This window comes from Notamacropus eugenii, chromosome 3 (genome assembly GCF_028372415.1).
Source record: "Notamacropus eugenii isolate mMacEug1 chromosome 3, mMacEug1.pri_v2, whole genome shotgun sequence".
Classification (NCBI taxonomy): Eukaryota; Metazoa; Chordata; class Mammalia; order Diprotodontia; family Macropodidae; genus Notamacropus; species Notamacropus eugenii.
This window is the reverse complement of record NC_092874.1, coordinates 94,835,714-94,857,553: the sequence shown is the minus strand read 5'-3', so window position 1 is coordinate 94,857,553 and position 21,840 is coordinate 94,835,714. Positions and strand designations below refer to the sequence as shown.

The 21,840-nt window shown below is 44.7% G+C and overlaps 1 protein-coding gene across 1 annotated transcript; it reads right to left on the bottom strand.

Annotated features, from left to right (window-relative positions):
- Nucleotides 1–36: 36 nt before the first annotated feature.
- Nucleotides 37–21,328, bottom strand: IQCA1L (IQ motif containing with AAA domain 1 like). Its single transcript, XM_072652199.1, has 19 exons — nucleotides 21,262–21,328; nucleotides 18,901–19,228; nucleotides 17,365–17,481; nucleotides 16,591–16,776; nucleotides 15,798–15,869; nucleotides 12,669–12,874; nucleotides 12,062–12,146; nucleotides 11,432–11,554; nucleotides 10,998–11,073; nucleotides 10,269–10,375; nucleotides 6,780–6,872; nucleotides 6,616–6,671; nucleotides 5,476–5,558; nucleotides 5,199–5,306; nucleotides 3,940–4,139; nucleotides 3,460–3,546; nucleotides 2,569–2,746; nucleotides 1,425–1,663; nucleotides 37–271 (listed from the first exon to the last, which is right to left on the bottom strand). The coding sequence occupies exons 1-19, from the start codon at nucleotides 21,270–21,272 to the stop codon at nucleotides 164–166; spliced, it is 2,463 nt and encodes an 820-aa protein (XP_072508300.1). The 5' UTR covers nucleotides 21,273–21,328; the 3' UTR covers nucleotides 37–163.
- Nucleotides 21,329–21,840: the final 512 nt, after the last annotated feature.

The following is a 21,840-nucleotide window of genomic DNA, read 5'->3' as shown; positions in this document are numbered from 1 at the left end:
GGGGAAATGGGACACAGAGATGGACATCCACACGAATTTCCATCATCCCTACAGCTGTTTGGGTGTTTATACCTCTGTCATCTGGCCCATCCACCCTAGGGATGTTTCCCCTCACACCCCAGTCCTCAGCATCCCTCCCATTCTGGTCCTGCTTTGTGCTCCATCATTTCTTCTTCTTCTTCTCTTTCGCCAACCTGGCTGCCTCCTCCTCTGCTCGATCCTCAGCAGCTTTCACATACCTCTTCCCCAGGGGAGTCTTAAAGTACCAATCCTGAAGGGAGTGGGTAAGAAAGCACAGGAGAGTATGGAGTGGAAAGAAGCAGAAAAAGGGATCCCCATAAGAGGGATCCTTTGATTTGGTTCCCTACCTCACCTATGCCTCTCAGTCACCCAATTTCCTCAGCAGCAACAATTCCTCCTCCTCCTTCTCCTCTTCGCTTTCTAACCTCTTCCTCCTCCTAGTAGGCAGGGGTTGATCATATTCTGTGGGTCTCCTATAAAATCTTATTGTTGTCCTATAAGAGTTATTGTTATATGTATGATGTGTCCCTCGCTCCTGCTCCCACATGCCTTCCACAAACCAGGATCCACCTCCCTCACTCCTACCATACTCATCCCTTAGGTATGGTCAGTGAATAGGGTCCTATTGGGGGGGTAGAGACTATTGATAGTTAAGCAGTGATTCAAGGAGACAGCAGAGAAAAAGGTCTGGTGCTTTGAGAAAAAGAGAAAGAGAGATGAAGAGGGAGAAAGAGAGACGAAGAGGAAGAGAGAGGGAGAAAGAGAGACAGAGAGGGAGGGGGGAGAGAGAGAGAGAGAGAGAGAGAGAGAGAGAGAGAGAGAGAGAGAGAGAGAGAGATGCATATGTATATGATCTGTCTTACTAATGGTTGCAAATATGATGAGTGCCCACTCTCATGAAGGAATAATGGTTGGACCTATCCCTCACCTTTTCCACACACATTCTTAGTCAACATGTAATCTTTTTGTGATTTTTTCCTTTCAAAGAGACGATGTGGTGCAATAGATAGAGAACTGGCCAGGAAGACTTAGGTTCATGGCTATTTGTAAGACTCTGGAAGAATCACTTAACCTCTTAGTGCTTTGGACAATTTTCTAATACTCTAAATTGCAAAGAATTGCTAAAGAAAGTTTTCTCATCTGGTAATTCCTGTTACCAGTGAAATCAAAGGTCCATTATTTGCTCCTATCTTTTCCCCTTGAAGTCTGGTTTTCATTTGTTTTCACCTGTATAAGCCTATGGTAGGTTCTGAAACCACAAAATAACTTTTCTCCTGAGGTAGGCCCCTCTTATTAGGAATGATTCTGGGCCTCTTTCCCAAGGACTCTTGCAAACTCTCCCCTTTACTTTCTCCTACTACCCCTTACCCCATCTTCAACACTCTCACACAAGTTTCTGGTACCTTTAGTGATACCTCCTCCTCCTCATATACTGGGTCCATCTTGGCCAGAAATTCCAGAAACTCATAGGGTGTCAGAGGTCGTTTGACCAGCTGGATCTTCCGCTTCTCAGTCATCACAGAACGGACAGCTAAAGTTATGTCTCCAGGAGTGTAGCCATCTGAAACCTTGGTCAGTCCACTGATATCCACTTGGCTCAGTAAAGACTTCCCATACCGCTCAATCAAATGCTTCCAAAGGACTGTAAGGGGGAAGAGGAGCCAAGAAGGAAATGGTAGGGCGCAGGGACAGGGTGAGGGCAGATGGCGTGGCATGCAGAGCTGTAGGAGGTACAGAATACATTATTACTGTTCTATTTCCTTGCTGTTGCTGCTGCTTAGCACTTGTACTGTACCTCACCAAGCAATTTCATAACCATTATTTCATGATCTCTTCACAACAGTCCTGTGATGTACACTGTTTAGGGAAGCTATTGTTATCTCATTTGACAGATGAGGAAACTGAGACTTGCCCAAAGTCACCTAGCAAGTTAATGCAGGTTAACTGTTTCTTAGGTCCCTGACTTTTCTGAAATTCAGTGGAAACTTTAAAATGGGGAGAACATTTATCTCACAGTTGTGAGGAAAGTGAGCACCATAGAGCCTGGCTTTGTTATTATTGCATTCCTATTTTATAGATGTGGAAACCTTCATGTTTGGGGAGATTATGTGACTTGAGCAAACCACTTAGGGCTCCCTGTCTGCTACACTTCCCATGAGGCAGCTGGATGTGGAGTCAGGAAAGCCTGAGTTAGAATCCTGCCTCGGAGACTTTCATTAACTTTGAGACTCTGGTTATCACTTATCAACTCTCAGTCTCAGTTTCCTCTCCAGAAAACTGGGATAATAATAACACCTACCTCTCAGGGCTGATGTGAGGATAAAATGAGATAACGTGTAAAGTGCCTAAGTGCTAAATAAATATTAGCTGCTGCTACTACTGCTGCTGCTACTACTACTGCTTCTTGATCAGAGTACGGAGGGACAACCTGGCTCCCACTAGAAACACAGAATAAGAGACATAAGAATTAGAAAAGGAACAAAGAAGAGTTGGGGGAGGGTTGGAGGCCATGGCCCTGCTCTTTCCCCCAGACCACCAGATCCTTACGGTAACGGGTGGCATAGTCTGGCTGGGGCACCATCAGGATCCTCTCATATGCTTTGCACAGCCCCTTAAGTTCCGCGATCTGTGGGTGATCTGATGTTCCAATGAGCATCACTCGGTCACCAGGACGGAGTAGGCGCAAAGCTTTTGCCAGGTCCTTCTTTATCCGTTTGGGGTCCATCTGCTCTGAGGAAAGAGGGAAGGGACAGGGGAAAGGGAGGTTGCCAGCATGAGGGTCACCAGGTAATAGAAAAATTCTGTATCTGAAGGAGTTATTTTAATAATCTATCTCTTTTAGCCTCATCTTTATAGTGTGTATACTGGAGCCAGGAGGTCTAGGGTTGTGTAGAAGCACCAGCACTCACTAGCTATAGAACCTCTCTGAGGCTCAAACTCAGATAATGTCATTAGAACTACTTACCTCATAAAGCTGTTGGACAAGAAGAGCCCTTTGTAATGCAATTTGTATTTTTTTTTTGTCCAAATGATCAATTTCATCAGTGTAAGGAACTTCCTGTATGGAAATTCTCTCCACTGATGTAGACAGGCAACTGTCTGTATTTCAAAACCTTAGTCAACTACTATGGTCCCTGAGAGGTTAGCATCCATCCATCCACCCATCCACCCCATCATAGCTGGTATGTGTCAGAGTGAGACTTGAACCCAGGTCCTTCTGAATGTAAGTATGGCTTAGATTGACCCATGCCATCTCTCCAAAGTGCTATATAAATGTGAATTGTTGCTATCCTTATTTTAGAGGTGAACAAATTATAACATGACTTCCCAAATTCACATACAGATTGAGTGGTAAAGCTGGGCTTAGAACCCAAGTGTTCGGAGTCCTAGTCCTGTGCTCTCCCTACTTAGCTGCTTACTCCCCCAAAGCTCCCTTACCTCCCTCTCCTCTTTTGGGATCTTCTTATAGAATGTTTTTTCAGCATTCCCAATCCAGATCACAGAAGGCTGTAGGAGTCGAGCCACCTAGCCAGGTGAGAAAGCAGGGGTCAGGAGTCAGACCCTGACCTAGGACCCTGCTCTCCCTTTAAATGAGCCATCTGTTGCAATGGACTTCTGATCAAGGCTACCTCGACACCAAAAAGAAAAGTCAGTAAAATTTTATCTTCAGTGCCCCCTAGTCTCATCTTCTTCCCTCTAACAAGAAGTGGAGATCCTGGAATGGGGAGAGAGGTTTTCCTGACCCCTCAAATTACACCAGGGAGGGTGATTCTCTTTTCTGCCTCTATATAAAATCAAGATTGTCCGGAATCAAAGTTCCATAGAAGACAAAAGCCTCCTTTATTGGGGGGCTAGGTGAAGAATAAGGTAATGTGGGGAGGGGAGAAGAAGAGGAGAGCGAGGGTTAGGCTTCCAAACCTTGAAGACCATGTGGATCATCATCTGCAGCCCTGACTTGCCCGGAAATTTTCCTTCCAGATTTTCGGGGGACAGGTCAAACAGGTTAGCCCCAGTCTCAGTACAAACCGCATTGACTAGCATCTTCTTTCCCGTACCAGCTGGGCCAGTCAGAAGAATGGATCGGACATGGGGAGCCAAGGTATGTATTTCAGCAGATCCTAGAAGAATAGGAAGAAAGGGACGGGGGAAAGGAGTGGACCAGCAGAGGTGGGAAAACATGTAGGGTGTGGATAGAGGAGGAATTGTAGGAAGGAAAGGTCAAGCAAAGGTCCTGGGGTTGGGAGGAAAAAAGGATGTGGACTCAGGTCTGATTATAACCTAACTACCCAGGTAAATGCCAATATTCCAGGTTCCATTAGGTGGAAGATCTGGGGGCAATAGCTGGCAAACCATGGCCAACTGTGTTCAAAGTGGCTTGTGATACCATTTTAAGTGACATGGTGGCTGAGGCTGTAGAGACAGGCACATAAGCCTGTGCCTATTTGTTCTCTCCCATCTCTCTCTACCTTTTTTTCTACCCCTTGCATTTAAAGAATCGATTAAAAACTTGGTATACCCCATCAGAAAGGTTGTCAATCTCTGCTCTGAACAGTAGGAAGAAAAGGAATAGGCTTTAGCAAAACTGAGTCTTGCAGGCAGAGATAACTCCCTATGAAATATAACTAAGAGAACAGTATGGGAGAAGGAAATTCAGGTCCCCACAAAGATTATTGGGGCCAAAGGGTCTCTGGGGCAGTTCAATTTTGCTGTGAACTTCAGAGGATTCTAGAGAGGTCAATAGAGGATGATGAGCCCATGGCTGTCCCACAAAATCAAAGCCCTGCACAGGACAGGCTATCCTTCCCCGGGAGTCCTTGCCGCTACAATAATACCTAGCATTTATAGGTGACTTTAAGGTTTATAAAATGCCTTACATCTCTTATTTCATTTGATACTCACAACGATCCTTTGAATTAAGGGCTATTATTATTGTTATTATTATACTCATTTTACAGATGAGGAAACTGAGGCGGAGAGAGGTTAGGTGACTTGCCCAGGATCACACAGCTAGTAAGTGCCAGAGACAGGATTTCTCCTCAATTCCTCCTGACTCCAAGTCCAGCACTTTGTCCACTTCCAGACACCCTCCACTGAGGCATAAGACCTCACTGAAAGTTATCTCCAAGCCCCAGACCCTCCTTTCTAATACCTTTTCCCCTTCCCAGGTCCCCTCTCACCAAGCCGAAGGACCCCATACAGAATTACATTCTGCCTCAAGTCGAATAAGGATGGCATTGGTTCCCTGTTTCCCAGTTTCACAGCAGACCCAAGATAAAAGTAGTCACCTGAGGAAAGAGAGTTACTGGGGACAGTCATTCAGGGTGGGCTGGGGAAAACTGGATAATTATCACCTTGGGAGGGACAGGTCATCACTTGAGGAAGTAAATAGCAGTAGTGATCAAATTAATAGCTCTCCCAACTCAGTAGATTTAGGGTTTAAGGGGTGGGTCTCACCAATGTAATCAGACAGTCTCACATATTCGCTCTTCTTGATCAAGCCCTTTTCCACGAGTTCTTCATACAGAGAGTCCACGGTTCTGGAGGTGGGGATGGGGGTCAGGGTGAACTGAGGGATCGCAGGGAATACCCCAGGGAGCACAGATAGAGGGCAATTTGCTTTGGGAGAAAAGAACGGCAATCCCAGAGTGGTGAGTCAAGGAGAGGAAATGGCATCAGGAGGGTGTTGAGAAGAGAAGGCGCTGAATAAAGGATAGGGAGGGAAGGGATGGGATGTGAAAGAATCAGAGAGATTGTACGTAGGTGGGGGGAGAAGAAAATTGTATAGAGCTTTCTGTTTGTCTACAGTGTTTCCTAGCTATAGAGTTTATATTTCTATTAGGCAGAGGAAGAACTAGTGCGTCTTTAAGTGCTGGGATAAGAAGGGTGGGTAAAACATGTGGTGGATGGAGAAGCACCAAGCACCACTTCCAAGATCTCCTCTTAAGGGGATGTTAAATGATTTTCCCAGGCTTTTTTTGTTGTCGTTCAGTTGTTTTCCGTCATGTCTGACTCTTATTGAGTTGAGGTTTTCTTGGCAAAGATACTGGAGTGATTTGCCATTTCTTTCTCTAGCTTATTTTGCAGATGAGAAAACGGAGGCAAGCAGGTTAAAGTGACTTGTTCAGAGTCACACAGCTTAGTAAGTATCTGAGGCCAGATTCAAACTCAGGAAGACTCCATCTTGACTTCAGGCCCAGCCCTTTACTTTCCAAGATTGTGAAGCCAGTATGTGTCAGAAGTTGAACCCCAGCATTTCTGATCCTAACCCAGGTCTCCTATCTACTGGGACAAGCTGCCTCACAGCAATAATATCCATGTCTTTGATTGGCATAGTGCTCTATACCTTTTTAGATGGCTTTTCCATGTATTTTCTCACTTGATTCTTACAATACCTCTGTAAGATAAGCAGGGCAGGTAAGATATCATTATTCCCATTGGATGGATGAGGAAACTGAGGCCCAGTGAGTTCATGTGGTTGGTTCAGGTTCACACAGCAATGAAGCTAAGACTAAAATCATGGCTCTGGGAATGATTGGTCCAGAGCTTTTCCCCATGATTCCCACATCACCCTTTGGATGCTGCAGGGTCTGGTACCTGTTTGGGGTCAGATCCTTGTCCTTCTTCTTCTTCTTCTTGCCCTTTTTCCCTTTCTTGCAGTTGGAAGCAAACACAGAGGTTATTCTTCTTTCATGCCCTTTCTGCCTCTCCACCCGAGCTTTGCCCCTGTCACTTAGACTCTGCCTTCCCTAGATTCTCACCTTGCTTTTGGCCTTGGCTTTGACTGGTCTTGTTTCTTCCCTATCTACGGCTAGCCGGAGGCTCTGCAGCTCCTGGCGCATCAGGTTGTCCACCTGGAGCACAAAGAGGTTGACCAGAGGGCAGCCATCAGTGGGGAGGAGGAGGGAGAGGACTTTAAAAGAAACAGGGGAAGGAGATCCAGAGACAGGGAAGAAGTCAGAGAGAAAGGGACAGGATCAAAGAAAGCAATATGAGCATGGAGGAGAAAATGTGACTGAAATAGGCAAAGTTGGCGCCTCTCACTCCTCTTTGGTTCACTCCCTTTCCCCCACTCTAAACAGGCTTCCTTTCCTGTGTCTCCTTCTCATGGGGTCTTACTCTCTTCTGGTCACAAATTAATTCTTGAGAGTGGGTTTTGGCAGTTTTGACAGATCACAGAATTTAGAGTTGGAAAGGACCTCAGACATTGTCTAAACCAACCCTCTCATTTCCCAACCAAGTAACAGAACTAGAATTTGAAACCCAGGTCATCTAATTCCAAATCCAACACTGTTCTCCCTAGAATACTTTTAGGGTCTTACCCTTCCCAGGGATTCTTTCACCTCTTCTTTTGTTGTTCTGTCATTTCGATCATGTCCATCTCTTTGGGTCCCCATTTAAGGTTTTCTTGACAGAGATACTGGAGAGGTTTGCCCTTTCCTTCTCCAGCTCATTTTACAGATGAAGAAACTGAGGCAAGCAGGGTTAAGTGCGTTGCCAAGTGTCTGAGGCAGATTTGAAGTGAGAGATCTTCCTGGCTCCAGGCACTCCTCAAATCACTGCACCACCTAACTGCCCACTCCCCCAAAGAACTCTTATAGACCAAAAAGTCTTTAAGATTCAATGTAATGATCTCTTGTTTTAATGGCAAAAGTTTAGGAAATGTAGTTAGAAAGAAATTCTGGAAGCTTGGGAAGGTGCCTAGAACCCTCAAAATCATCCAGCCTGCTCCACTCATTCATAGAACTATGCTTAGAGACGGAAAGGGAGAGACTGAGATAGAACTGAAGAAAGGGAGAAAAAGCCACGTATAGCAAAATGGTAAGAGAGGCCAGAAATGAATAGAATAGACACTAGATCAGGAAAATTGTCAAATAAATATTCATTGGGTTGGTTGATTGTGAGCAAGAGTTGAAGATAGGAAGGAAGATGTAAGACGCTCCCTACCTACCCCAGCTAGGCTCAAGATACCCATCAGCAGCAATCACTGCTTTTTGGTGAACCTTTGAGTCCAGTCCTATCTGGTTACTAGTCTCTGTCTTCTGCATAAAGTTTAAAGAAATTTTTAGGAAAAACAACCACCCCCATCTCAAGAGCAGGCTCACTTCTGTGTTCCAGTTACTAGTTCCAGTCACATTTTGACCCATTTGACTTCCTATATTCTGGATGCTTGGCTTCCTTGTCTTCTGAGATCTGGTTGTTCCTCCTAATCTTGTCTGACCTCCTCTTACATCTCTTTGCTTGCTTCTGACCCCAGATAACTACATATTCCTTCACCTTAGCTTTGACTTAGAGGCTTCTAGACTTTGGATTGCTTTGTATTTTCAAGATGGAAAGTATTTTACAGATGGTCTAGTCCAATCTCCTTACTGACAGATAAAGAAACTGAGGCTAAGAGAAGTAGAAATGACTTGCCTATGGTCACAGCAGTAGTTGCTGTCTGCTTCCAACCACAGACGGCTACAGAAGGTCTCCCCTGATTCCATCCCCATCACCAGGAATCCCTGGATGTCAGAATTTGGTATGACCCTTTTTGCATCCTCAGCACTTATCACAGTACCTTAAAGGGCTTAATAAATGATTGCTGATTTGGAACCATGCTCAAAGTACTAGAAAACTTTGATCTAGCAATGCCACTGTTAGGTCTGTAATCCAAAGAGATTTTTTAAAAATTGTACAAAATATTTATAGCAGCTATTTTTGTGGTAGCTAAGAACTGGAAGTTGGGGGGATGCCCATCAATTGGGGAATGACTGAACAAGTTGTGGTGTATGAAAGTAACGGGATATTATTGTGCCATAAGAAATGACAAGCAGGATGATTTCAGAAAAACCTGGACTTATATGAACTGATACAAAGTGAAGAGAGCAGACCCAGAAGAACATTGTACACAGTAACAGCAATATTGTACAACGAAGGACTGTGAATGGCTTGGTTATTCTCAGCAATACAATGCTGAGACAATCCCAAAGGACTCATGATAAAAGATGCTATACAGATGCTTTCCAGAGAAAGAAATGATGCTGTCTGAATACAGACTGAAGCATATTATTTTTCACTTTTTTTCTTGTTTGAGTTTTTTTCCACAAAGTGAACAATATGGAAATGTATTATATGACTGCATATTTATAACCTATACCAGAGTGCTTATCATCTCAGAGAAGGGGCAAAAAAGCGAGGGAGGGGTATAATTTGGAACTCAAAACTTAAAAAGAATGAAGGTTAGGGTTTAAAGTTTTTGCCTATAATTGGAGGGAAGATAAAATATTATTTTAAAAAATAAATAATTGCTGTCTGACTGACTTTGAACTTTGAACCTCCCAGTGAAATCTGAAGCCACAATTTCTATATTACTGCTTCTGCTGGAATAGATGACCCCTCTTTCCAAAGACCAGAGCCCTGACCGACCAACCCTGTCCTGTGAGACATGGGTCCTGACATGACACAAGACCTAAGAATAAAGTGCTCACAAGCAGAGGGGAGCAAAAGTCACAAGTCCCACTCCTAAGGCAGGTATGTAGTTTCTCCTGTCCCTAGGAATGTGGACAGTTTAGACTACTTTGTGAGTCTGATTCCCCACATAGTTACATAGACATCTAGTCTAGGTCTTAGTCTGATCCCTTCTCCATGTCTCCTGATGGCTGGGGGGTTGGGACTAAGGCTCAAGAACATGACAACAACAGATGAATAAATAGAAGATGGAGTAGGAAATGGAAACCAAAGTATGGGGGTGGAGCCAGAGGACACAGATAGGAGAAGATGGGGCTGGGTCTAAAGGGAGGGGATTAAGATGGAGAAATGTGAAATTGGAGGACTGGAGGAGACAGAGCAGAGCAGAGCCAGAGAGCAGGGTGGAGACAGATATGGGGAGGGGGTGGGCATTGTGGATGAAGGAAACAAGAAGTGATAGAGAAATAGAGGTGCGAAGGGGGGATACAGGGTGGGAAAGAAGATGAGGATGGAAGTAGGGTTATGGAGGAAATGAACAGAGAAAAGAATGAAGACAAAGACAAGGAGCATGGGGATTAGGAAACAGGAAAATAAGAATAGGAATGTGATGGTGAGTGTTGAGGCCTGGGAGGGATGAAGTTGGAGTCTGGAGATGGAGCAGTGTGGATCTTGGAGAAAGGGGATAGATGAAGGCAGAGAGAGAAGAGGATACAGGGCCAGTGAATCAAGGGGGAAAAGTTGCAGGAATTTGCAGAGGGTAATGGAAGGGAGCAAGAAGTCTGTTGGCCAGACCCTCCAACCTGGATCCGGATTTCCACTTCCACCTCCTTCCTCTGTTGCTCCCGAATCATCTCAGCGTCGAAACTCTGATTGGGGTACATGGATACTTTTTGGGCCTCCCACATAACTGAGCACAGACCATAGACCACAAATGGATGAGTGGATGCTCAAACCCCAGTCAATCAGTTGGTCAGTCTGTCGTCTGTCTGTCTCTCTCATACACATACACACACACATACACACACACACACACACACATACTCCCCACCTCAGCCAGAATTTCCCCAGCCCCACAACGCTGCTGTTATGCTAAGCTTGGACATCTAAACAAACAGAAGACAAAGTCAGATGCCTGAATCCCAATGTCAATTAGATGGTTCAGACCCCACCACCACACCCCACCCGTAGCCTTATATTTTCAGTTGAGCAGAGCTACACCAGAGTCTCCCAGCTCTTCGCATCCCAGTGTAATCAAAGGATCATAGACTAGAATTGGAAGGGAGTCCTGAGGTCTTCTAACCCAACGCCCTTATTTTACAGATGAAAAAGTTGAAGCCCAGGGAGATGATGAATTTGCCCAAGGTCACACAGGTGATAAGTGCGGCTGGTGCACTTTCCCTTATACCTCGTTGGCTTCTCTCTCTCCTTTCCCAGACCTCCCATAGGACCCAGAGTTCCCTGCAGACTAGGAGGTCCTCAGAACTCCCAGGAAATCCTGGACACTCCACCCAAGCCCTGCCTCCCCTTACTCTGGTACTCCTCATGTCCTTCATTAATAATTGGTACAAATTTGGATGGTGCCATTTTCAGCATGCTTTCTTCCTCCTAGAAGAGAAACTCTTTTATTTTGGTACCTTCCAATGTCCCTCTTCCATCCTCCCTCAGTCTCTGCCCAGCTCAGTCTTCTTGATCTTGTGTCCCTCCCCTGTTTTCTTCTCTTTCTTTTAATTTTTTTTTGGGGGGGGGTCAGCAAAGGTAATCAGGATCATGTGACTTGCCCATAGTCACACAGCCAGTGAGTGTCTGAGGTCAGATTTGAACTCAGGTTGTCCCCACTCTATTCGCTGTGCCATCTAGCTGCTCCCATGTGCTTCTCTTTCTAACCCAGACCTCTCACCACCTGCTCAAGCCTTCCCTTCCCTTCCTTCCCCTCCCCACCATAATCCTTTGGAGGGAGTCTTACCCCCTTCCTAGACTTTTCATCCTTTCCTTTCTTCTCCTTTTTCTTTTTTTCCTTTTCCTTTGGTTTTTCTTTCCCCTTCTTTTTGGAATTTTCTTCATCGATTAGGTCCATTTCTGTTTTCACCTAAGACCCAAGGATCTCTTAGACCTCAGATGCCCTGAAAGGGTGGGAACTCTGGCCCTGATACTGGAATAAGCCCCTGACTTTGTGTTCTGCTCAGTGAGACTAGCAAGGGATCCTGGGAGACTGTGGCTCTGTAAACATCCTGAGCTACAGTTCTAAAGGAAACATACTGAGAAGGGGAGTGGACATCAGAGAGAAATTGTATTTGTGTTTTCCTGAGCCCATGGATTTTGAAACCAGAACTATCTTTCCAGTGTTCTCTGTTCTCTTAGAACACAATCACTTCTTTTTTTCTATCACCGATTTTTCTAGACTCATCCTTTCTCTTTGACTATATCTGATCCCTTTTCTATATCCACATGTCCTTTGGCCATATCTGATCTCTCCATTCCAACCTCGCTAGTACCAGCCTCTCAGTTTTACTGATTGTTAGGGCAGATGTTTTTATTCCCAGCTTTCTTCTATCTCCCAGTACTATCTTTGTCCACCCCACTCCCCCATGGGTACCTGTTGTGGGGTCTTGTCTGAAAAGATAACCTGAGAGCCACCTATCTCTTCATCTGGATATTCAGGGAACTGGCCAGTGAGGTCACTAATTGAACAGAAAGTCAATGGATAGATGGATAAGTAAGTGAAAAGAAGAATGATCAGGAAGTAGATGGGGGTGGAGGGAGGGAGGGAGAAATAGAGAGAGGCAGAGAGAGAGATAAAGAAAGAAAGAAAAAAAGAAAGAAAGAAAGAATGAAAAGAGAGAGAATATAGATGAGCCAGAGGGACAGATTACATGGGAATCATGGGCTTTACTAATCCACTTTGCCCAAATCCCTGGGCATTCCCCCTCCACTTCGAAGAATCAGTTTTGGAGGTAGAGCCTGAAGATCTGTAAGCTGGGTAGGCTCATGTGCCCTAGGGAACAGAGTCTATGGAGTGTCAGGGTTACAAAGTAGGGCCAGGATCAGGCTTCTAAGGGTTGTGACCCAAATGGGTCTGGAGAATGAGTCACAGTTGTGGAATACTGAGGGCAGAATGAAGAACAGGGTACTAGGGATGGTGAGAACACAGGGGTTTAGGGGACATGGAATGGGGCATGTGGCACTAAGAACAAGATACTGACTGACACTCGATGAACCACTGCCGGATCTGTTCCTTCATCTTCTCCTGCATGTCGAGTCCTTCTCTGTCCTTCAGCTGTTTTCGGATCTCTGTTGTTGCATCCTCATATTCCAGTTCCTTCTCTTTCTGGCGCTGTCTGCGCATTTCCTCCCCATTTTGGGCCCGTTTCATGGTTATCAAGTAGCCAACTTCATTGGAAGTAGGTATCTGGGGGAGAGAGGTTAGGGAAGGGGGGCTCCAGGGAGTGTTCCCCTAAGATAACCCTTACTCAGGGCCTAGGGACAAGGGGGTTCAGAATCTGGTCTGAGATGTACATATCTATGCATCATGTGTAGATACATATCCCACCCTATGCCTAAACAGTTTTATCCATGCCGCAGACATCCACCACAATCTTTACCTTCAAACTCGGTCTCCAATACATCACCTATGCACACATAGATGCATCATATACACACCCTATCTGATACAGGCCCATGGTACATGTGTGCACCTTAAAGTACTCAAACCCTGCTTTCCCCCCACCCCTCCATTTACCATACACACTACACAGACATGGAGTGGTAGGCATGCTGGCATCAGGAGAAATTGCATTTGGAGCCGAAATTCATCTCTGTAAATTACTCTGATAATGAGTTTGTGAGATGCATCTGGGCCAGCCCCCACTTCCCCCTCTTCTTGCACACCACTCCCCTGTGGGCCTCTAGGCCCCCCCCAGCCTCCCCACCCCATGTCGGCAGCCCAACTCGCAGCCACTTTCCCGCCTCATTGGCTCCCAAATGTATTTTAAATATCACTGTGCGCAGAGACAATTACTGAAAACGCTGAGCTCACAGTGCTGATGGGCCCGCGTGGTCAGGCTCATTCCTCACCTACCATCACTGTGCTACCACCCTGGCCCCCCCACCGGGGCCCCTCAGTTCCCCATGTTCCTCATCTCTCCTTCCATGCCCTCCTTGTCCCTAATGTACTGCCTGTCCTGTCTCTCCATGGCCTCCTCAATGCTACTATTCTCCCACAATGGACCCCAATCTTCAAACAGCCCTACCCTGCCCAACACACATAAAGAGGGGCTCTCATCCTTACTATAACAACCCAAATTTATCTTCCCAAACAGTACCACCCAAGAAAAGACATCTCCAATCCCACCCTTCTGTCCCTGGGCCCCTCTGTAGCCACACCTAAGCAGGAGAGCCCTAAGGCTGTGGATGATTTTCAAATGAAGCCTCCGTCCCCTCCAAGGTGCAGACTTGATTGTTCTCAAAGAGGCTGAGGAGCAGTCAGCTAGAGAGCAGGCAGCTAGAGGAGCTCCCCTACCCCATGCCCACAGTCAGAGGTTCAGGGTTCCAGCCCATATTCCCACATCTAATTCCATCAGATTGTGAGCTCCGTCTGGGCAGGCATTGTTGTCTTTTACAATTCTTTGTATCCCCTGTGCTCAGCACAGTGCCTGGCATACAGTAGGCACTTTAAAAATGTTTATCGACTGACCAAGATCTTACCACAAGATTTAGATTCAGCCCCCTTCCCAACTCCGTCCCTCCCCACATCCAATGAACCCTAAAGAGCAACAGCTTTTGGGCTTCTGTCAGGAGCTCTTTCCCTTACTTTAGTATAACATTTATAGCTAGCAGAGGCCTTAGAGATCATCCAGTGCAGTCCCTTCACATTACGTATGAGGAAACTGGGATAGGTTAAATAACTTGTCCAAAATAACGTAGATAATGGCATCGATAATGGTTCAAGTCCAGGTCTTCTCACTTAAAATTAAGTGTACTTCTCACTAAACTGAGCTCTGCACTAACAGCTGCTCTGAAGAGTTTCCTGTATCTTTCCCTTTCTTCTTCCTCTACTGTTCCCTACCTTTCCCTTTCTCTTCATCTCCATCTTTCTCTCAGAGCTCAAAGCCATCAGGTGGGTGAGGTGCTCTGAGTAGAGATGGAAGAAAATAATCAGGTTTGGAGAGAGTAGAGGGAAAGGCAGGGAGAAGTTTTCTTTCTTCTTTACCTTCCAAACTCTACATGTATAAACCTCAGCCTGTGATCTAGATCTTAGCCCATTTTTCAAGGTTCATTTGATATTCTAAGTCCCTGTTCATGTTCTAGACATAGAACCCCAAAAAACAAAAAACCATCGTGTATAGTAATGGCAGAATTGTTTTAAAGAACAACTTTGAGCAGCCCAGTAATTCTAATTATTATAAATACCCAGATCAACCTCAAAGATCCCACAAAGGAAAATGCTGTTTGAATCCAGAAAGGAATGTTGCTGTGGTATAGGAAATGATGTTAATTTAGAAAAGCATGGGAAGGAAGGTGCTATCCACCTTCAGAGACACAGATGATAGGAAGAAATAAGAAAAATATGATCTTACATACAAGAGTATGAGTATAAATGTGTATGTATGTGTAGGGTTGTAGATATCTATGCATATTATATATATCCACAATTAATTACAGTGTTCTTTAGGGTGAGGGTAGAGAGAAGGAGAAAAAAAGTAAGTGAATAGCAGAAAAAAAGAAAACCAACAAGGAAGCAAAAAGAAAAAGCTGGGCAGCTTTGGAAACAATGTATAGTATTTGTTATATAGATTTTCTTAAAAGAAATTTATTGTTTCATTTTGAATCCTCTCTTCTAGTCTGTTGTGTACAGGGCAATTTTTTTTCTTTTCCCATTTTGTATTTAAGTGTAAATTTAAAGAAAATTACAAAAAGAAAAAAAAAGACACCAGCACAGGTCCCTGAACTCCAGACAACCTCACCATATAATCCTTGGGTTGCTAATTCCCAATAGTATATACACATTCCCCCCCTAGGGGAAAGAGAGGCAGCTGGGTGGTACAGTAGATAGACTACCAGGCCTGGAGAAAGGAAGATTCATCTTTATGAGTTCAAATCTTGCTTCAGATACTTACTAAGCTGTGTAACCCTGAGCAAATCACTTAACTCTATTTGCCTCAGTTTCCTCATCCATAAAATGAACTGGCAACTCACTGCAGTATCTTTGCCAAAAAAACAAAACAAAACCCAAATGGGGTCATGAAGAGTTGGACAAAACTGAGCAACGAAACCAAAAATCAGAACAGAAGTGATTTCTGGGGATCGGGAGCAAGTGCAGGGGCAAGACTCACCATGCCAATGAATTCCATTTCCAACATCCGTTTCTGTTTAGTGCGCTTCCGCTGAAGGTAACCTCTCCAAAGCTGGGTTTAGGGGGGAGAAAAAGGAGATCTCATCTCCCGCACCTACCACCTAGCAGAGATGGAGGTATGGGGAGGCATTGTCAACTCGCTTAGGAAATTGGGAGGAGGATCAAGGGGCAGTAGTTTCCATAGTCATTCTTTTTCCACAGAAGATGGAGTGTTGGGGGCAACATATAGAGACAGTCAGTGAACCTCTACAGTATGCACAAATGTGTAGTAAGTGCCAAGGATGAAGGAAAAAGGGAAAGGAATGGGATAATTCTTGTTTTCACTCCACAGCTCTGTTCTACCATGGAATATTTTCTCCACTCTACTCTCCCACCCAAGAATTACTTCTGTTTCAAAACCCAGCTCAAGTCCCATCCCTTCAAAGAAATCTTTTCTGACCACTACTAGACCTCACCAATCTCTGACCTCCTAAACAAGTTCAAGTCTTATCTCCCACAATTTAGCCTTTGCTACTTTTCTCATTGGCTTGTTCTCTTTGGTCCTTGGGTGCTACCATCATCTCCCTCACTAGGCAGTGAGCTTCTAAAGAGTTTATGTTGAAACAGTATCCTGAGGACAACTTCAAGGTAGTGAGTGATCAGTGAAAATGGATGGAATTCAGAGGTATTAAGTCTAGGTGGTATCCACCCCCGCTATTTACAATCCATACCTTCATCCCTCTATCCCTCCACTGTGCCCTGGATGGATAGTGGTAGGACTTTTCTGGTAGTACCTTTTGGATGATGAGAGCTGCCTGATCTTTATTAGACTCAAACCGCTTGCTCTCCCGCACCTTTCTCTCACGTTCCTCATCCTTTCGAATCTCTCGCATAAACTTGGCCCGGAGCCGGCCCTGCCTGGCTCGCTCAGCTTTTTGGATCAAAATTACTGCATCCGATTGGTGTAAAATCGTACCGTCCTGTGGGGTGGAGGTAGGGTCTGGAACATGACTTATGCCAACAGTTCATTATGCACTGGTATCTCCAACTGTGTTTTCTCCAGCTAGGGGTATGGCATCCAGGGTATATAGCACTGTGTAACTGACTCACATGTATATAAATGATGATGACACAGGCTCATAGGATTCAGAATTGGGAGGAACTTTAGAGGTCATTCTTACTTTAGAGATGAGAAGAAACATGGTCCCAAAGTGGGGCATGACTTGCCCCTCATACAGCTGGTCACACAGTAAGTACTAGAACAAGATTCAAATCTAGGTTGTCTGACTAAATCCAATTTAGAGTAAGGTGGAAGCAGAATGGGAGGGGAGAGTATATGTATGAATTTCAGCTCTTTAAAAACAATATACCATTAGGTAGAATCTGATTTTCCCTGACTGGTTGCCTTCGCTGGATCACTATTCTAAGACTGTGGTCTCCCAAAAGATATGGTCCAGGGTTATATAAAAGTTAAGGCTAGAAATATCCCAATGTAGGGTTGAGATCTTGGAAAAGGGGAGGGATCTTTGGGGAATCAGTGGCATGAAGGGGTTTCTTTTTCTCACAACCTTGGTGCCCCTTCGCTCAATTTTCTCCAGGATCTCTGTTATCCATTCTTCCCTGTCCTGGAGCACTTTCCTTTGCTCCAACATGAAGTATCTGGGAATTGGGACTTCTAGGTCAGCCTTTGAAAAGGGTATGGAGAGCAGGATGTCAGGACTTTCCACTATCTCATCACCACCACCACCCCACCCCCATTCAGTGGCTGCCCGTTTTTTCCCCAGTCCTGCAATCCTAGATGAGTTGATGGTGGTATTGGTGTTAGAGACCTCACCAGAAGCCACCCTGACCTTTCTCCCTCCAGGCACACATATGAATCTGATTTTCAGAAGACTATTGACATAGGCCTCCAGGGTAAAAACATAGATTGGAGGTCGGGATGGGTATGTAAAGACAGAGAATTGGATGACTCCTATGTAATCTCTGAGTGCCTTGAGTGGGAGATAGGAGCAGTTTGAAGGTTTTCCCAGTCATGAGAGAATTCTAACTAAGCATTAGAGGCCTACTCATGGAGAACATGAACTTTCCTCCATTCTAAAGCAGAAGATCCTTTGTGATATCTGTACAACTTTAAACTATTTTCTGCCCTTTCCCCACCTGTATGTGCTGAAAAGTCAAGTCCACCCATCACTTCCCTATCTTTTGGTTAATTTCAGTGGGAAAAGTCCTTCCCTAGGTCTAGCCTCTATTTCTTGGGCAAGCCTAAACACCATTTATGGATTTCTTACCCCCTTATCTGGGAAGCTAGCTGGTGAAGTGGATAGAGTATCAGGTCTAGCATCAGAAAGACTCCTCTTCCTGAGTTCAAATCTGGCCTCAGACACTTACAAGCTGTGTGACCCTGGGCAAGTTACTTAATCCTGTTTGTATCAGTTTCCTCATCTGTAAAATGAGCTGGAGAAGAAAATGGCAAACTACTCCACCGTCTTTGCCAAGAAAATCCCAAATGGGGTTTCAAAGAGTTGGACACGACTGAGAAATGCCTGAACAACACCACTCACTTACTGATCCATAGAATGGAGAACTAAAAAGAAATTTAAGAAATCGTTAGATGATTTGTTTAGAACCAATTCCCTCATTTTACTGAGGAGGAAACTAAGCTTTAGACATGTTAAGTAACTGGTCCAAGGTCAAGTAAAAGTGTCAAAAGATATGAATGCAAGTCTATGGCTTTTTCCTCTACACTGTACCACTGATATTTAGGGAAAAAGTTCAACTACTTCCTGCCTCACTCCACCCATCTCTTCCCTTTCCCTGTATTATGCAACTCTGGGCAAGAGGGAAGGGTAGGAGAGGGAGAGGCTCTGAATCTTCCATAGAGCCATTAGAATTTTTCTTGGGCTCCATATAAGACCTTCAGTGTCTCCCTCACTAACTAACCCCTTTGCTCAAAAGTCACTCTGTCCTCTTCCATCCTCTGCCCAACTCTGATATTAGGGAAGTAAAGTCACACCTTTTGTTCTCCCTAAACCTCCTCTCTCCATCCATACTCTTTTCAGTCAGAGAAATGTTCTCTGAAATCAACTCCCCCCTCCAACCCGCACCGGAGTGAGTTTTAGGTCCTGAAGCACATGGTCCAGGCAGTGGTACTCAGATAGATCAACTTGCACCAATTCCTCCTTCAGCTCCAGGATCCGACCAGCCACCCCATCCAACAGGCGGCGGACTAGCTGCCGCTTCTGGGGTTGCACCATCTGGTCATAGATGAGGTCTAACTGACGCATCATCCCCAGGTAGTGCAGAAAGAGTGATGAGAGCCTATAGATGAAGGAGCCTCGCTCTCGGTCAGGCACTGGGTCTGGCGGGAACTGCTCCTGGAACAACAACTTTTGTAGCGTCTGATGCGTGGAAACCCAGAGCCGCTGGTATGTCCTGGTGGTGAAGGCCGAGGGAGGAGAGCAAAGAGCAGATTAATGTGGGGGCCAGAAAATGAAGTGAGACTGTGTGATGCAAAGCAAAGGGCACTGTATTTAGAGTCAAAGAAACTTGGACTGGATTCTCAGCTCTAACATTTATTACCTGTGTGCCTTTGATTAAGTCACTTCTTTCTACCTGTTTCCTCATCTTTAAAATAACAGGGTTAGACTAGAATGAACGCTAAAGTTCTTCCAGATTTAATCCTATTATCTGAGATTCTATAATCTTATGTTTATTTACATGGGGATAATATTGATAGATGAATCTAGAGAGTGAAACTGGGAGTCAGAGGACCAGCTGAGTGATATCAGAGGGCCAGTATGGGGTTTGGTCTGAGTTGCAACAGCAAGAGTTCTTAATCTGGGATTCATGGAAGGATTTCAGGGCATTCATGAACTTGGATGAGGAAAAATAATTTCAAAATAATTGGTTTCCTTTGTTATCTCATGTATTTTATATACTTAAAAACATTGTTCTGGGAAGGTATCCATGTTTCACTAGACTGCCAAAGGGGTCCATAACACAAAAAAGTGTAAGAACCCCTACTCTATGGAGAACTGAGAGAACAGAAGGTCACTAAAGAGATCAAGGACTCTTTGTGGGGAAGGTGTCCTTATGGAAGTCAGGAGACCAATTAGCTCCTTGGGACATTTCTGGAATGCAATCTAGAGGTGCTAGAAGGTTATATGGTGGCATACAGTGGTGTGTGTTCGTCCGTTGCCGAAGAAGACCATGCCATCAGGGAAATGATAACATGACTTGCACTTGACTTTGTTTTGAGTGAAGGAGGGCTGTGCAGGTCACCAGCCTCATTTCTCCTCCAGATCCATCTGAATCCAGTGACCAGATATTCATCAAGATGACTGGAGATGACCCAGGATGAGGCAGTTGGGGTTAAGTGACTTGCCCAAGATCACACAGCTAGTGAGTGTCAAGTGTCTGAGGTGAGATTTGAACTCAGGTCCTCCTGACTCCTGCACTGGTGCTCCGTCCACTGTACCACCTAGCTGCCCTGGCATACAGTAGAAACAGAGGTTGAAGGCAAAGATGGAGGAATAAATGGGTGGAGGGGGTCTCCCTTCAACTACCACTCTAGTTGAATCATGAAATTTAGGCATGGAAGGGACTCCAGTGACTTAGCTCATTTACTCTATACTCAAAAGATAATCCCTACTAGGTAGAGTGGTGGATACAGTACCAGGCCTTAAGTCAGAAAGACTCTAATCTGGCCTCAGGCATTTACCAGCTTCATGACCCTGGGCAAGTCACTTAACCCTGTTTGCCTGTTTCCTCATTTGTAAAATGAGCTGGAGAAGGAAGTGGCAACCCACTCTAGTAACTTTGCCCTCCAAAAAAATGCAGATGGGGTTACAAAAAGTCAGACCCACCTGAAAGGACCGAACAACTTTAATATATGTAACAAGGGCTTGAAGACCTCCATTAAGCAGGAACTCAGTACTTCCCAAGGCCAGTCTATTCTTGTTTTTCAATTGATCTATTTGTTAGGAAGTTTTTCCTAACATCAAATTTAAATGGGCTCTTTTCCAACTTCCACCCATTCTGCTTCTGCCCCTTGAGGTAGAGCAGGTCAGATCCCTCTTCACTTATGACCACCATTCACATACTTAAAATAACAATCAGATTGCTGATGTGCCTCCAACCCCATGCCCACCCTCCCCATTCACACAGTCTATTTTTCCTTAGACTAAACAATTCCTTAGGTTCTATCAATTCCTTCTGCCTATAGAATCAATCACCATTTCTAGGTGGGAAAAAAGATGACAGATTAGAGCTTTAGAAAATTCTCTTTGAGGGGTGGGGGGAAGCTATGGTGCAAAAAAAGGCTCCTAGTCTCTAGCCAGATTTTCCAAAAAAGGATTCAATCAGTCTTGGGCATAGCATGACTAGCAAATGGGAAGGATCTTTGTTTTCTTTTTAGGGGTAAGGGTCAGCATTTGGGGCTTTCTTCCCACTCCCCTCTCACTCACCCCTCAGACATGTTGCCCTCTCTCTTCTACAGCTGTTCTTTGTTCGATGATTGTGGTTTCCATAGAGACTCCAAAGGTTCTACCTGCCCCACCCTGACACCTCACCCTGCAAATCACACATTAGGTAATAATAAATGCTTAATGATGAGAAGATGGAGGGTTTATATGTTATAGGTAATTTGGCATGGACAGACTCAGAAGCACAGAATACATTAGATTTCACCTAATATTTGTTTAGGGGATAAATGAGAAGAAAGATTTTAGCTTTAGGGTCCTGAGAATAAGGGCTCTAGCTAGCTTTTGGGAGAGTTAAGTCCAGGCAGGCTATGGGATACAGGGTACAGACAGAATCATAGCTTGTCCAGCCTTAGAGACGTCCACCTCTCACAAAACATAAGGAACCAAGGTTTAGGACAGGTGATCAGCAGCACAGGTAGTGGTAGAGCCTAGACTACTAGTCTCCTCTTGACCTAATTCAATCTTTCTGTGACCCCACAAGAGGGCTATAAATGTCTGAAGATTTTTCCAATACATGATAGCTTTGCTATTCTTTCTAATGAGGAACATTAAAATGTAAAT

Excerpts from the sequence above, each read along its gene's own strand:
- IQCA1L (XM_072652199.1), bottom strand. Across the intron at positions 17,482-18,900 it reads AGGACCTAAAACTCACTCCG|GCTGACCTAGAAGTCCCAAT; the intron begins GTGCGGGTTGGA and ends CCCTTTTCAAAG. Across the intron at positions 5,559-6,615 it reads AAGGATCTGACCCCAAACAG|AACCGTGGACTCTCTGTATG; the intron begins GTACCAGACCCT and ends CCCCACCTCCAG.